This window comes from Dermacentor albipictus, chromosome 2 (assembly GCF_038994185.2).
Source record: "Dermacentor albipictus isolate Rhodes 1998 colony chromosome 2, USDA_Dalb.pri_finalv2, whole genome shotgun sequence".
Lineage (NCBI taxonomy): Eukaryota > Metazoa > Arthropoda > Arachnida > Ixodida > Ixodidae > Dermacentor > Dermacentor albipictus.
Window position 1 is genome coordinate 188,159,659 of NC_091822.1, and position 12,297 is coordinate 188,171,955.

General features: G+C 50.1%; 1 protein-coding gene across 2 annotated transcripts in view; it reads left to right on the forward strand.

Annotated features, from left to right (window-relative positions):
- Positions 1 to 683: 683 nt before the first annotated feature.
- The window catches only part of LOC135919801 (uncharacterized), a 111,852-nt gene continuing 100,238 nt past the window's right edge, over positions 684 to 12,297 (forward strand). The window contains exon 1 of one of the 2 annotated variants that reach the window (XM_065453738.2): positions 684 to 940. In XM_065453738.2, coding sequence (XP_065309810.1) covers positions 768 to 940 — 173 coding nt within the window. In that variant the 5' untranslated portion in view covers positions 684 to 767. Of the gene's footprint in view, positions 941 to 11,951; positions 12,086 to 12,297 lie in introns of those variants that run through there. The other variant, XM_065453747.1, reaches the window with a different exon arrangement.

Below are 12,297 nucleotides of genomic sequence, written 5' to 3' on the forward strand. Positions count from 1 at the left end.
GGGATATTTAACGTGGCCCCGATGCACGGGACCGGGTGTTTTTGCATTTCACTCCCATTCAAATGCGGCCGCAGTGGCCGGGATTTGATCCCGCAACCTCGGGCTTAGCAGCGCAACACTTTAGTGCCTAGAGTATATGTTAGGCACATAGTCACACCGTAAGCCACCACGGCGGGTAGCAAGCAAACAATAACGAAAGAAATAAAGAAAGAGAAATATACACTGGTTCCGCTGATTGTTTACAACTTGCGAATTGTACATTTCGGCTTTATTTAGGGTAAAGCTTTTTTCATCGTGAATTCGTGGTGGACGGTTAATAAGTGAGGTTACTATTATTGTTTTTAAGCACCAGAATTGGTTAAGAATTGATAAATTATTTATATATAATTTGGACTAGCGGATGAAGACCAACAACGTCTCTCTTGAATGCTGATGTGACTTTGCCTCTCGTAAAGCCACAAGCGTAGAAGGAACACGCAGAACATGCCAAACTCGAGACGTTCAGAACTATTTATCTCATTTATTTAGGCTGCAGGCGGCAGCTAGCAGTGAAAAATGCGAAGTGCGACTACCGGCAGCGAAGGCGAGCGCGCGGCGGGCAATAAAACGGTGTACGTAATTCTGAGCCGCGCCGACGTTTGGTGGTGGCGCGCCGGTTCCGTAATCTCTAGCAGCGCCGTGCTGCGGTGCTCCTCGCCGCCCGCACGCCAGGCTCTGCGTTGTCGCCGAGCGATCATTATCCTCCCGTCACAGCCCTTCCTGCTGCTATGGAGGAGAGGTCGATTACCGAGTACCTCAGTTCCTATTCGAATGTGAACAGCCCCGAGAGCCCGGACGACGGGGTTCAGCACCGCAATGGTCACCAAGGAGAGCGCACCATCGACCCGGAGGACGTGGAAGCGGAGGTTTTCGACTGGGTGCTCACCCACCTCGAGCCCAGGTATATACTATAAGCAACGCGCTAGCCTGTCTCCGGCCGGTCCGCCGTTCTATCGGCAGCACAACGCCGGCGACGATGCGCGACATCAGCGTCCTGCAGCTGTCAAATCCGCGTGCGTGTGGGGAGAGACGACGCACGCATACTACAAAACGAGCGCGGCGACTCCAAACGCAGTTCGCTAGTTTTGACTCGCGCTCGTTCTTTGTGCCGGCGCCGGCGTGCTTCAAAGCGGCTTCGTTGACGGCGCGATAAAACGCGAAGGAATGACCGTCAGTTCTTTCCCGCCAAGAAACCCTCGTATGGGCAGCATTTGAAAAGAACTTACCGCGGTGACTCCGTTACGTTGCACCGAAGTCTCAAGTTGAAGCGGAAGAGACTTCGCTCGGGGTATGCTCGTGTTTTGCTCGCATGTGCCGATTGACGGCTTCTCTCGCGAAAGCAAACTACTAGTGATCTTGAGCATGTGCCGCGCTTGTCAGCTGAAGCGTTGCTTTACTCATAAAGAGCATATAAATTGGTTTTGGGTCGGGTGTTGTGATTTTGCAGGTCGTGCAGGTGCTACATTGACAGCCTAGAAAAACCTTCATGCAGTGCAGTCTGTCCCACAAATGTTATTACACTAGACGCGGGGCGTGGCCCATGGAAAACGTCCCAGTATCTGCAGGCAGCGCTGCTGCAGTTCATCCTTCGTTGTTCCGTCGGTTCTATTTTACTTCAGCGATATGAGCCGCTTGTCGCACGCTGGCGTTTGAAGCGAACCATAAAAGAAAGCATTTCAGTGCCACCAAGGGACGGCATTCTTGGCTCATTGCAGTAGTTAAGTCGCCGTCAAGTCTTGCGCTACTAACGACCGGAGAACTTACGACGCTGTGTTCCTTAAAAACGTCAATGCATTTCGACTAGCCGCCACTTACTGCTGTCTGCGTTCCGTATAATTCACGATAACAGCGAAAATGTTTCTTGAGATGCCTGCTTTAGGGGAGTTGACCGGCACCACGCCTTGAACAAAAAGAGAAGAAAAATTTGGAACTGGATTGCTGCTGGCTTGTATTCAGGCATTGCCGATTTAATTCCTATACCGGTACCCCTTCGTTGAAGTTATGCATGTGAAGTTGTGTTGAGCTCGGTCTTTCCTTTTAGTGGCGGGGCTCCTAAAGTGCGAAAGGATGCGGATGCTGCAGAATCTATTCAGTCAGGCATCACTTTAAGAGATAAAACGTCTCGAACGCCTTCCTTCCTTGTCGTTTTTATCAAGACGGGAATTATTCACGCGGCCTGTCTGTGTAATACGCCTTTTCTTTCCCTCGTGATGTTGTTCTTCGGAGCTGCTGCTTGCTTGCCAATCTCGGCGTGACCGGTCGTTATCCTTTCTGTTAGTGGCGGCGGAGCTCTTCTTTGCTTCGTTTTCGCATCGTTGTGCATGGCGCGGCCTGCCTGCCTGCCTGTCAGGTGCGTAGTAGGGAGTGGTGGGCACGGCTGCTGGAGTTGCTTCCCGGTTCGAGCAGACACGTCCCGCCGGTCAGCTATAGCTGGCTAGTTCGCGCTGAACGCAAGAAGCGAACAGCAAAGGGCCGGTCTGCCGTAGGTAGCGCAGCTCTTGTGGGTAGTTCCTTTTTTTTTTTTTTGCTCCTCCTTTACAGTGCCACCCTTTTCTTAGTTTTCGCCGAGGACCAGCCCGGCACGCAACCTCTCATCAATGCTGCCGGGTTTGTTTGCTGTTTTCTTATTCCTTTCAGTCACCTACCCTTTTCTTTATTTAGTGCATTTCACGCGCTGGGCTAGTAGTTGTTTCCTCGCTACACTGACCACGTCGCCTTCTGAAATAGTTTTTACTTGGCACATTTTTTTCCCCCCTTCGCTTGGACCGCATTCTTTCCTTATCATTCCTTGTCTACTTTTTTGCGCTAGATCGCCGATCCCTGAATGCTGCCCATTGTCGGACCGAATCGACATTGTTGCCGCGCCGATCAAGTAGGAGGCGGTAGCAGCGCCGGCACATAATGCGGGGCCGCATCATGGCCTGGACGTTTTCTAGAGCCTCTCCATTCGGCGGTGGCGGCAAGCGATCTCGGCGCTTATAAATCTTGTATAAGCGGCGAGCGGCCCCTCTGCGCCGAAGCAGTTTACACATCCGGGCGTGGGCCAAGCGAGGACGCTATGCGCATTTTTCTTTTCTATGTGTGCGCAGTTCTGTCCAAGTCAGTCTTTCCCTCCTTTATTTTTTTTTGCCAGGTTCATTCGTTGGAGAAGACCGTGTCGCCCTCTGCCTCGGAATTTTGCTGAGCGTACGCCGCTCCCTCGTCTGCCGTGGAAACGTGCGGAGGCGACTCGGCAGGGAGTGCTGATGCTCTTGTGGAAGAGAGGTTTTTTATAGCTTCGCCGTCTCCTTCGTAGCTCCTCCCTAGCGTGCCGCGATCTTGCGAAGGCGCCTGGGACGGCTCGGGGGCCTTTTCCCGTCGCGTGTGCCCTTATGTAATCGGTTGCAAGGGCGTGCTTGGTGTAAGCGGTGAACCTTCATGCGCTCAGATTTGATTCGCAATGTCGAACAGCTCTGCAATGCCAATGTGTCGTCTCACTTGTATGAGCCATGTACAGTAACCCTGATGATGTGGCCCTACCCTTTGGAACGAGCTGGTGTTACATAACTCCAGGACAAAATGAATAATATAAAAAATTGAAGAATTGATTAACGAGAATTGTGAGCGCCACCCATCGAGGGCTTGTCATGAGACCTTAATGACGTGCGTCTACTACGTCTGACTATCTCGGGGCTTCTTCAACGCTGTGCTTGCCTGCGTTGGTGCTGTACTGAGATTTCGCTCAGAACTCTTGTTTATGCTGCCCCTTTTCCAGCCCACCCAACCACCCACGTGGGTGCGCACTCAGACGATAGCGCGCACTACGGTTCCATGGGATACCGACCTTTCGACTTGCGATAAATCGTCTGGAAGGTGCTGTTTGTGTTAAACGAGTGTCCTAGGAAGTGATCTCATCTGTTGTCGCAAGCCGGCGTTCACAACTCCTTGAAAACGTGGGTATCATGCTGCCTGGATAGTAAGTGCGCGAAACGAAGTGCTCTTAGAACGAGTCGACTCGACTGAGGTCTTGCTTGTTTCATTAAATAAACTTCGTAACCAGTTAAGCACACAAAACTGCCTCTCTGATTTACTGATTGCTAAAAAGACGTACATTCTTTCGTCCCTATTTGGTTGTGTCGTTGTGAGAAAGTGGGCTTACGTCAGTGCTAGTTGTGACGTATTTGGCCTATTTTGTGGCGTGTAGTGACTGGCACTCGAGATGACCCAGTATATTTAAACCTGTTATGTACCGGCAAGAGGCGGCAGCAGGTGCGCATTTGTTAGATTCGGGGCTGTTCACCTGAGCACCGTTATGACATGGGCACCTTTCCATGCACTGGCGACAGCTTAGCGTTCAGCCCCTACCCCCAAGGTCGACAGCTAGAAAAACAATTAATTGGCCGAATTCACATTCCCTTGAAACCCGTCACCGCGCTGTTAGATGTCATAAGCAAATGCGAGGTAGCACTATGTTCCCGTCGCTTCGCAATCTGGCCACATGACACGTGTACTACTCACATCAAACCGGCGTCCATTCACAGGGCGTCTTCTTGACGACAGGTCTTCTTGAATGACCTGCTGGTACCCCGAGTTCGACTGCTTGTCGAATCGCAGCTTGTTCGAGGGGAATATAGCGTTAGACTCAACTGAGGCATGGTTGTTACTGATTCTCGTAAGATATGCCTATTATCATCAGCCATTATCATTGAAGTGGCAGAACTCGAAGATCATTTAATCACTCTCTCATGTCGCCAACACGTCCATTTTCTCATGTTACAAACACATACCCATTCACACCGACCCATTCACACCGACCCATTCACACCGACAGTCAAGACTCTTTCCTGTAGGGCTGATGTATCCTGTCACACAACTTAATGATCCACAATATTCAAGAACTCAAGGCCACTCTGCTTCGCCACTACAACGTCAATGTCACCATCTCATTGGTACCCGGCCATGCTGGAATCTCAGAAAATGATGAGGTCCGCCTGGCGGCAATTCAATTTACCCCCGTGCCTCAAGCCAGCTGGACCCCTTCGGACTGTGACTACGACGCAGATGAACACCGGACAGTTATTGAGAGACAACGTAAAGAGCATTTAGCGTGTCTTGTTATACTCCCGTTCCGAAGCCTTATTCACTCTCCCGTCAAGTCTGCCTCAGGCAACCCGTTACTAACTCAAGTATTATTGCGAAAAAAAAAAAAAAAAGACACGGCCGTAAGAGAACACACACCAAGCGCAGCCTTTCAAAGTTTGCGCTTGGTGTGTGTTCTTCTCCTTTCGTACGTGTCGTTTTCTCTTGACCAATACTTGAGTAATGGATTACCAACTAGGCCGGAATTGCTCTCGTTAAACTTACTAACCTTTCTGCCAAACGACGCACTTCTTTCATGATGTACCAGATCAGGGCAAGTGCTCAAACTGCCAATTGCCTAATACTACTGAACATATTTAGATATGTCCTCAGTTTCAAAGGGAACTACAGATTCTCATGGACACCCTCCCAACTAACTTAAGACCTCTCGTTTAAGAACTGCCAATTTACGTCACATCCACCACAAATAGCAAAAGCAGTATGAGACGCTGTCTTACGCTTTATCTAGCACAACCCTTATTTTTGTTTTGCCTCTTATTTCCGTCCCATAGACCACTGCAACCCTTTTCCCTTTCCGCTAAAATGCATTGGCAAGAGGCCTCTGGTGCCCCCCCCCCCCGTTTTTTTTTTTGCTTAATAAGCGTTTGAAACAACATAGTGTAAAGTACTGGTTACCATATTTGCGTACCTTGAGCCTCGTTGAGTTTTTGCATAGCGGTGGAGGCGTGTTGCGGGTTAATGTAATACTTATCTGGGAACGGCAGCGGTGGCGTTAACATCTACGTACCGCTTATATATTAATCATAATAAATAAGCTAAACCGTTAGACAGCTCTCTGAAGTGCTGAATCCATCGAGAGAGATCACATGGTATATAGCCAAACAGCTTATTCATTTATTTATTTATTTATTCCGATAAGAAACAAAGTAAACACAAGTAAAGTTTGGGAGTCAGCGGATGTTGGCTTTTTTTTAACAAGTGTAGGAGAACAAAAATATCGCGATGGCTACACTGCAGCTGTAACATTACGTTGACACCTGAACGGCGGTCGACAGTTGGGACGGAAGAAGGGCATCAGTCAGGATAGCGTTGCGAAACACGATAAGAGCATCACATACTACTTCGATTGGAGTGAATACAAGGTCACAAGGTGCCGGTAAGTCCAGCTGCTCGCGTGTCGCTGTGCACCGGTGTATGCAGTCTCCGCTACTCTTAAGAGAACTCTATTACGCTAGGTCATTGAGCGCGCCATGTGGTTAGGCCTCTGGAGCGTGCTGCTGTCTGGCGCTCTGGTGCCGGCGTCGTCGACCGCGTGGTTCTGTTTTGGACGCCGTCGTACCTTTTGTAAGCCTTCCTCCCGGAGACGACGACGCGTGTCGGTCGGGGAGGGCTGCTGCTATTTTCAAACCCGCGGCGGCGGCTTTTGTTTTGCCTTAATTGCTGTAGACGCCCCCGTGCGCGCACACGCGCTCGCAAATACGCGCGCTTGTGCAGCTGTCGCGCGCTCCTTCACGCTGTTGTGCGCGCCGTGGGCTGCGTTTGTGACCAGCCTCTCCGGAGGGAATCGGACTCTCGGGTTGCGGTGACTTTCGGTGCGACACTGCGTCCTCCCCTCTCTCGACAACGGCGCAATGCCTTGGCGTGCCTCGTCGTTGAGCGACGGGGAAAAGTGTGCGGCCTGGATGTTTACTGGCTTCTTCGTCGTCCCTGCAAGCGCGTCTCTCGCTGCAGAGGGATGCGAAGACTATCTGGTGGCGATTAGCCATTGGAGTGCCAGCGGTCTCTGCAGAGAGTCGTATTGCGACGGTGGGGCGGATTGCGACTACTGTATTTTGGCGTTTTAGCCATTTTGTTTCGGTTCGCCGTATCACTGAGCGCTTGCCGCGCACCCATGGGATGTGCCCGCTGCTACATTGTAGTGTTCTTTTTCTACATTTTTTTTTCTCGACAAACTCGGCTTTTTTGTTTACCTCGAGATCACACAAGTTGCGGTCTCTATGTCAACCCTAGGATTCCCTAACACATCGCAGCGCCACGACTCGCTTTAATTATGACGACCTCAGATAAGTGCAGTCATTCTTTTTTTCATTTATTTTCTAGTGTTCCAATGCCTCATTAGTGTATTCAGCCTGCCATGATGAAGTCCGAATGCAGACACGTTCTCGCACTACGATTTGTGCTAGAGAACCCTAAATATAACGGTACGATCAAATAGAACAGATCAAGGGAAAAAAATGAAATAGTATTTGACGTTGTGGATACATGTCAGGAGCATAGACAAAAAGGCATACGAAAGTGGCTTGACTTTGCCTGTGCACTGTATAACAGATGCATATATAGTCACAAGAAATATTTACATAATGCACATTCGCGTGCAAAATTAGGCCTCAGGTTCGCCGAAAGAACTTATTCGTAATTGAGACGCACAGACTAACGTCGAGGACGGAACTGCAAAGTTAGCAACTCCTTGTGTTTGCGCTTCAGTCCTCGATCTCAAGTTGCTGTATAGGCGAAGATAATCAGCTTTATCGCGGAATCCCTGGACGTCTTGTTCAGAGAACAATGAGATAGAAAAGAAATACATAAAGCACCCGTAAGGTTTCGCATTGGATCCCGCTACGCGGTGCAACAGTGGGTGCGGCGGCCACGTGCCCGGTCTTCCGAACTTCCGGGGCAAAGTGTAGCGCTCGGGATGGTCGGACCCTCTTCAGCCCCATCGTCAGCCGTCCGATATTTACCGCGCTCTGCGGCAGATGTCGTAGTCGGCGACCGTTAGTTGTTACGGGGCGGCGGCGGCGGCGGCGCGTGTTGTGTTGCATCCGTGGCTGCTTGTCTGCGACGTACTCGTCGGGCGAGGAGGGCGTTGGCGCTCGCGTGACTCACGGGTTGCGGCGCGAAGCGTTTGTAGGGAAAGCCCAGATCGCGCCGTCGTCGCCGCCTCTGTGGCCTTCTTGGCCGTCCCTCCCCCTCGTTTCTCCCGACCCCCTTTCATATGCTTCTCGCTCGCACGCGAGTGACTCATGCCGACTCCGTCGAGCGCGACGTCGACCGCCTTGCTGCTGCCGTTGCTGTAGCTGCGGCATGTGTTGCCGGGGGGGAGCGCGCGTTGAAACACTAGCTCTGTAGGGGCCGGCCCCGGCAAGCTTAAAAATCGCCTTCGCGGGACTCCACTTCGAATTCGTTGTCTGTACGCAACTTCGTTTTCTCTGTCCCTCCCCCCCCCCCCCCTTTCATTTACCCCCATCGCCATTCAGTCTTTTTCAGTCACTTTTTTTTTCTCGATTTGCCGTTCTGTCCTACTTTTTTTTTTTCTTCAGCAGCGCACAGATTGCAGTATCTTTCAGTGGCACATAGAGTAATCGTGCCTTCTTTCCTCGACCGGGTACGTTTCTATAAGGCAGATTCGGAACATTATCCGGGCAGTTTCGTTTCCTTAAATACCCGCATCTCCTGTGGCCTACTCCAGTCTTATTGAATTATGGTTGCCTAAGCATGTCGGCGCCTAGTCGGCCCGAATTCACGATTGAAATGTGTAGATCGCGACAAAACGATGACAGTGTCGTGTTCCGGCCTTCGACCAGTCGAGCTGTACATTTCGGTCGTTAGTTTCGGCCTACGTTTCATGCTTACCAACGTGTCTGGGATTAACGTTTTGTTATAGCTTGCTTTGGTCATTAGTCATTTTTGTTCTTTCACTAGCATTGAAATTGGTTTGTCAACCTAGTTTTGTGCAATTATTTGCTCTCTGTTGTGGCACAGTGACTTTGGTGTCTGTCGTAGACCTTGTTTAGCTTTGTGACGATAAATATTTTCCATTAAATTGCATTTATGTATCTTTAGGTGCATTGTAGATCTTCGACGTGGCCGGTTTTTCCATCATTGTCAGCCTCGCCCGGACATATGATTGCTGGGCTCTCATAGGTGGAGTTTCTGGGAATGGTTTTGTAATCTGGTATGTTCTGTTGCGGCCTGCTTACAAACGCTTCTGGGAAAACGTGCTGTCGTGCCCGTTACGAGTTCACTGCGGCGTCAAATTTTACTGGGCAGTAGAGCAGTGCTGCAGTTTATCTCCTCCTCCTCCCCCATTCTTTATTTCTTGCTCGCAGTGGGCTTTATCCGACGCTGCGTTGCCCGCATAGATAAGCACACTGGGTCAGCGCTTCGAGTGTTTTTCTGCCAAAATAGCACTAGTTTCCTTTTTACATTGTTCGATAACCGTCGCCAAAATTCTGATGTCAGCACGGCCGCCTAACGCCTAGCCTACTATCGTTTTTGATAAGCTGGAGAAACTTCTTACTTGTGGATAATTCAGCTATACACCAATTACTATACAAATTGTTAACTTACATAACCTTTTTTTTTCTGTACAAATCGCCTCTCCGTGGCCAAATATAAAGGTGGACAAGCTTTATTTAAGTGTAAGCTTTAATTTGGGTGTTACAGTGTTAAGCAAAAGGTTCACTCGAATACATAAGTATACCTTTGGAACGTAAAATCTCATTACTTGCGAATTAAAAAAAGACAATCGCCTGGTGTAACTTGCACTGACGAAGAGAAGGGCCCTTGTCGAAACTTCAGCTCCATATAGATGTCTTGTTCGACCGCTGTTAACTCCGTCTCCGTCCCCACACAAAACAGAAAAGAGGGGGAAGAAAAGTGAACCTCAAGGAACCCTAGGTGGTGAAAATCATCTGCCCGAAAATTATCTCCTAAGGGACGACGAAATCTACTAGCTTTTCTTGGAAGGTGTATGTATAGTTCTTCGGCCGTTGCTGAACGGAGCGGCATGCGTTTCCGGCTCTGGATCTCCCCAGAGAGAGAGAGAGAGAGAGAGAGAGAGAGCAAACACTCTTCGTCACGCGCGGCGGCGACAACAGACGCCCGCCAAGGCCTGCCACATGGCCCCTCTCCTTTATGCGCTCTCGTTCCTTGCAGATAGGCCGCACCCCCCAATCGCTTGCAACTAGGCCGTGACTGTACGCGAGCTCTCGTCTTTTGTGATGCGTTTTTGTGCAGCGCTCACAAATCGACGAAGGACGAAGCAGGTCTCTCTTCTTGGCCCGTCACTCGCAGAGCAAGCAGCCGGTTTCGGCCAGTCGCCCGGCGCCGCCAAACGCGCATACCCCGGCAAAAGAAATCTGCAAAGGAACAACCCAATTGCGTTCGATGTGTCCGTAGTGTCTCGCGCTAGGGGTGCGCAAATATTCGACACTTCGAATACGTATGGAATTGTCCTTGCTACTGGATTGTCAAATATTTGTTTCTGTTCGAATATAAACATTTGTTGAGACTTGCAGGGACAGTCAGCTGCAAGCGGTGACTGTGCCGAATGATTCTGCTGCAGGCGAAGCGCGGTTCCTTGCGCCTTAAGACGCCAGTCGCTGACCAAACGCGTGGACTTCCGCTCAGTGATTTCCAGTCATTCGTTAAGGATGTCCCGCCTTAAGCAGCTTACGGGTGTCTTTTCGTCGATTTAATCAAAGCAGTTTGTTTAATATTTGGACCATATACACTTACATGCCTACCAACTTGACCTAATTTTTCCTCAAGCTTAACGAGTTTGGCCTTGTTCCGTAATTACGAATATTGCATCATAGCTTACGCAAATATAAATTCCATTCGCAAAGAAAGTTAGAAAAGTCTCCTAGCGGGAATTGAATGCGACAGCATTCAATTCATTAATTGGACAAGGTCAGTTTTTTTGGGTGTGGGTCACGGCGTCCGTCCGGTGCCGTGGCTGTTCAGCGTGGGATTTGGCAGTGCGAGCAGCAGCAGGTACAGCGCCGGGAACATAACGTCATCCCTTGGTCACGTGAGTTTTAGTACCTTCGGATGGTAGCACCGGACGGGGCGATCGCTCGTCTTTGTCATTTACACGGGAAAAGAAATACCGCTGCAGGCACGTGTACTGGCTCAGTGGGGTGAGGAGGGGGGAGAGGGGAGCTCTTCAACGCCGTATTTGTCTGCTCGTCAGCTCCGAGCGCTCTTGCGTCGTTTTGACGCGATTTCATGACCGACTAGTCGGAATGAGCCGCGCGTCCGTTTTATTATGGAGCTCTCTAATTATGCAGGCGACGGTTGGTTAAGTTCGCTGTCAACAACCGCCTGGTTGAAGCCCATGGGAGGGTACAGAAATGTTTCTAGTTTTGTGCGGTGAACTTTCGATATTCTCGTTGATGTTCGTAAGAATTGCGGAAAGTGTTCAAAAAGGGACACGCAAAACAGCTAGACATAGCCGGGAACGTTGCGAAATCTTGCCGCCGGATTAGTGAGGTCATAGAAGTCTCGCTCAATCCGCGCGCGCGCGCTTCGCAGTGCAGTCGTTACTGATCTGCTGCGCTTTCTGCGGAAATACTTCATATAGTGAATCTGCAGCGTCTGGACGTATAGTTAGGGGAAATCGCGTATTAGTAGTGCGCCTTCGTGCCTGCAGTATGCCAAGTGCTATGTTGTTGCAGCGAGTGCTAGCGGCGCGCGCTGGTCGTAAAAACTTCAGCCCGCTTGTTTGGTTGTCATTAGGCACCATTCGGTGGTTGTCATCTGTGGCATTTTCCAATAATTACGCCGTCTCTTGTGACATAAAAGTACGAGATGTAATGTTACATCGAAATATGGTCACACTTCCCGATATCATTTTTTCACTCATGATGTGCTATACTTTGGTCGCGAGTTCACGCAGTCACTTAGCTTTCGTGTGGGTAATATGAGACTGAGCACAATGTTCTGAACCCCTCAATCGCTGAACGGTACGTTCGTCCTTCCGCGGGCGTTAGCTGTTGCTCTGATCTCTGACGTTTTGGCATATCTCCACAGATATCTAAAATATCTCTGATGTCCAGGAGCACCGCGAGAAAGGTATGCGAGACGTCGCATTTCGCCAGCTTTGCGCACCCTGTAGTTCTGCCAGGACTCCGTACCTGCATGTCGGAGCCTGCGTCCCCAACCGGACCCTGAGCATCCCCTTGAGGTCAGTGCCACAGCACAGTAATGAGACATCCAACTAGCATCCTTTAAAATGCATATTTCGTTCTGATCAGAAACGTCCATTTGTCAGGGCAAGGTGTGCATAAAACTGGCACAGCTGGCCATGAATCGTGTCGAGCAGCAGACTCACGCGCGGAGTGTGCATATTTGGGTGCAGCGTTTGCCGTGACCCGACGATATACTTTGCCATAGGAA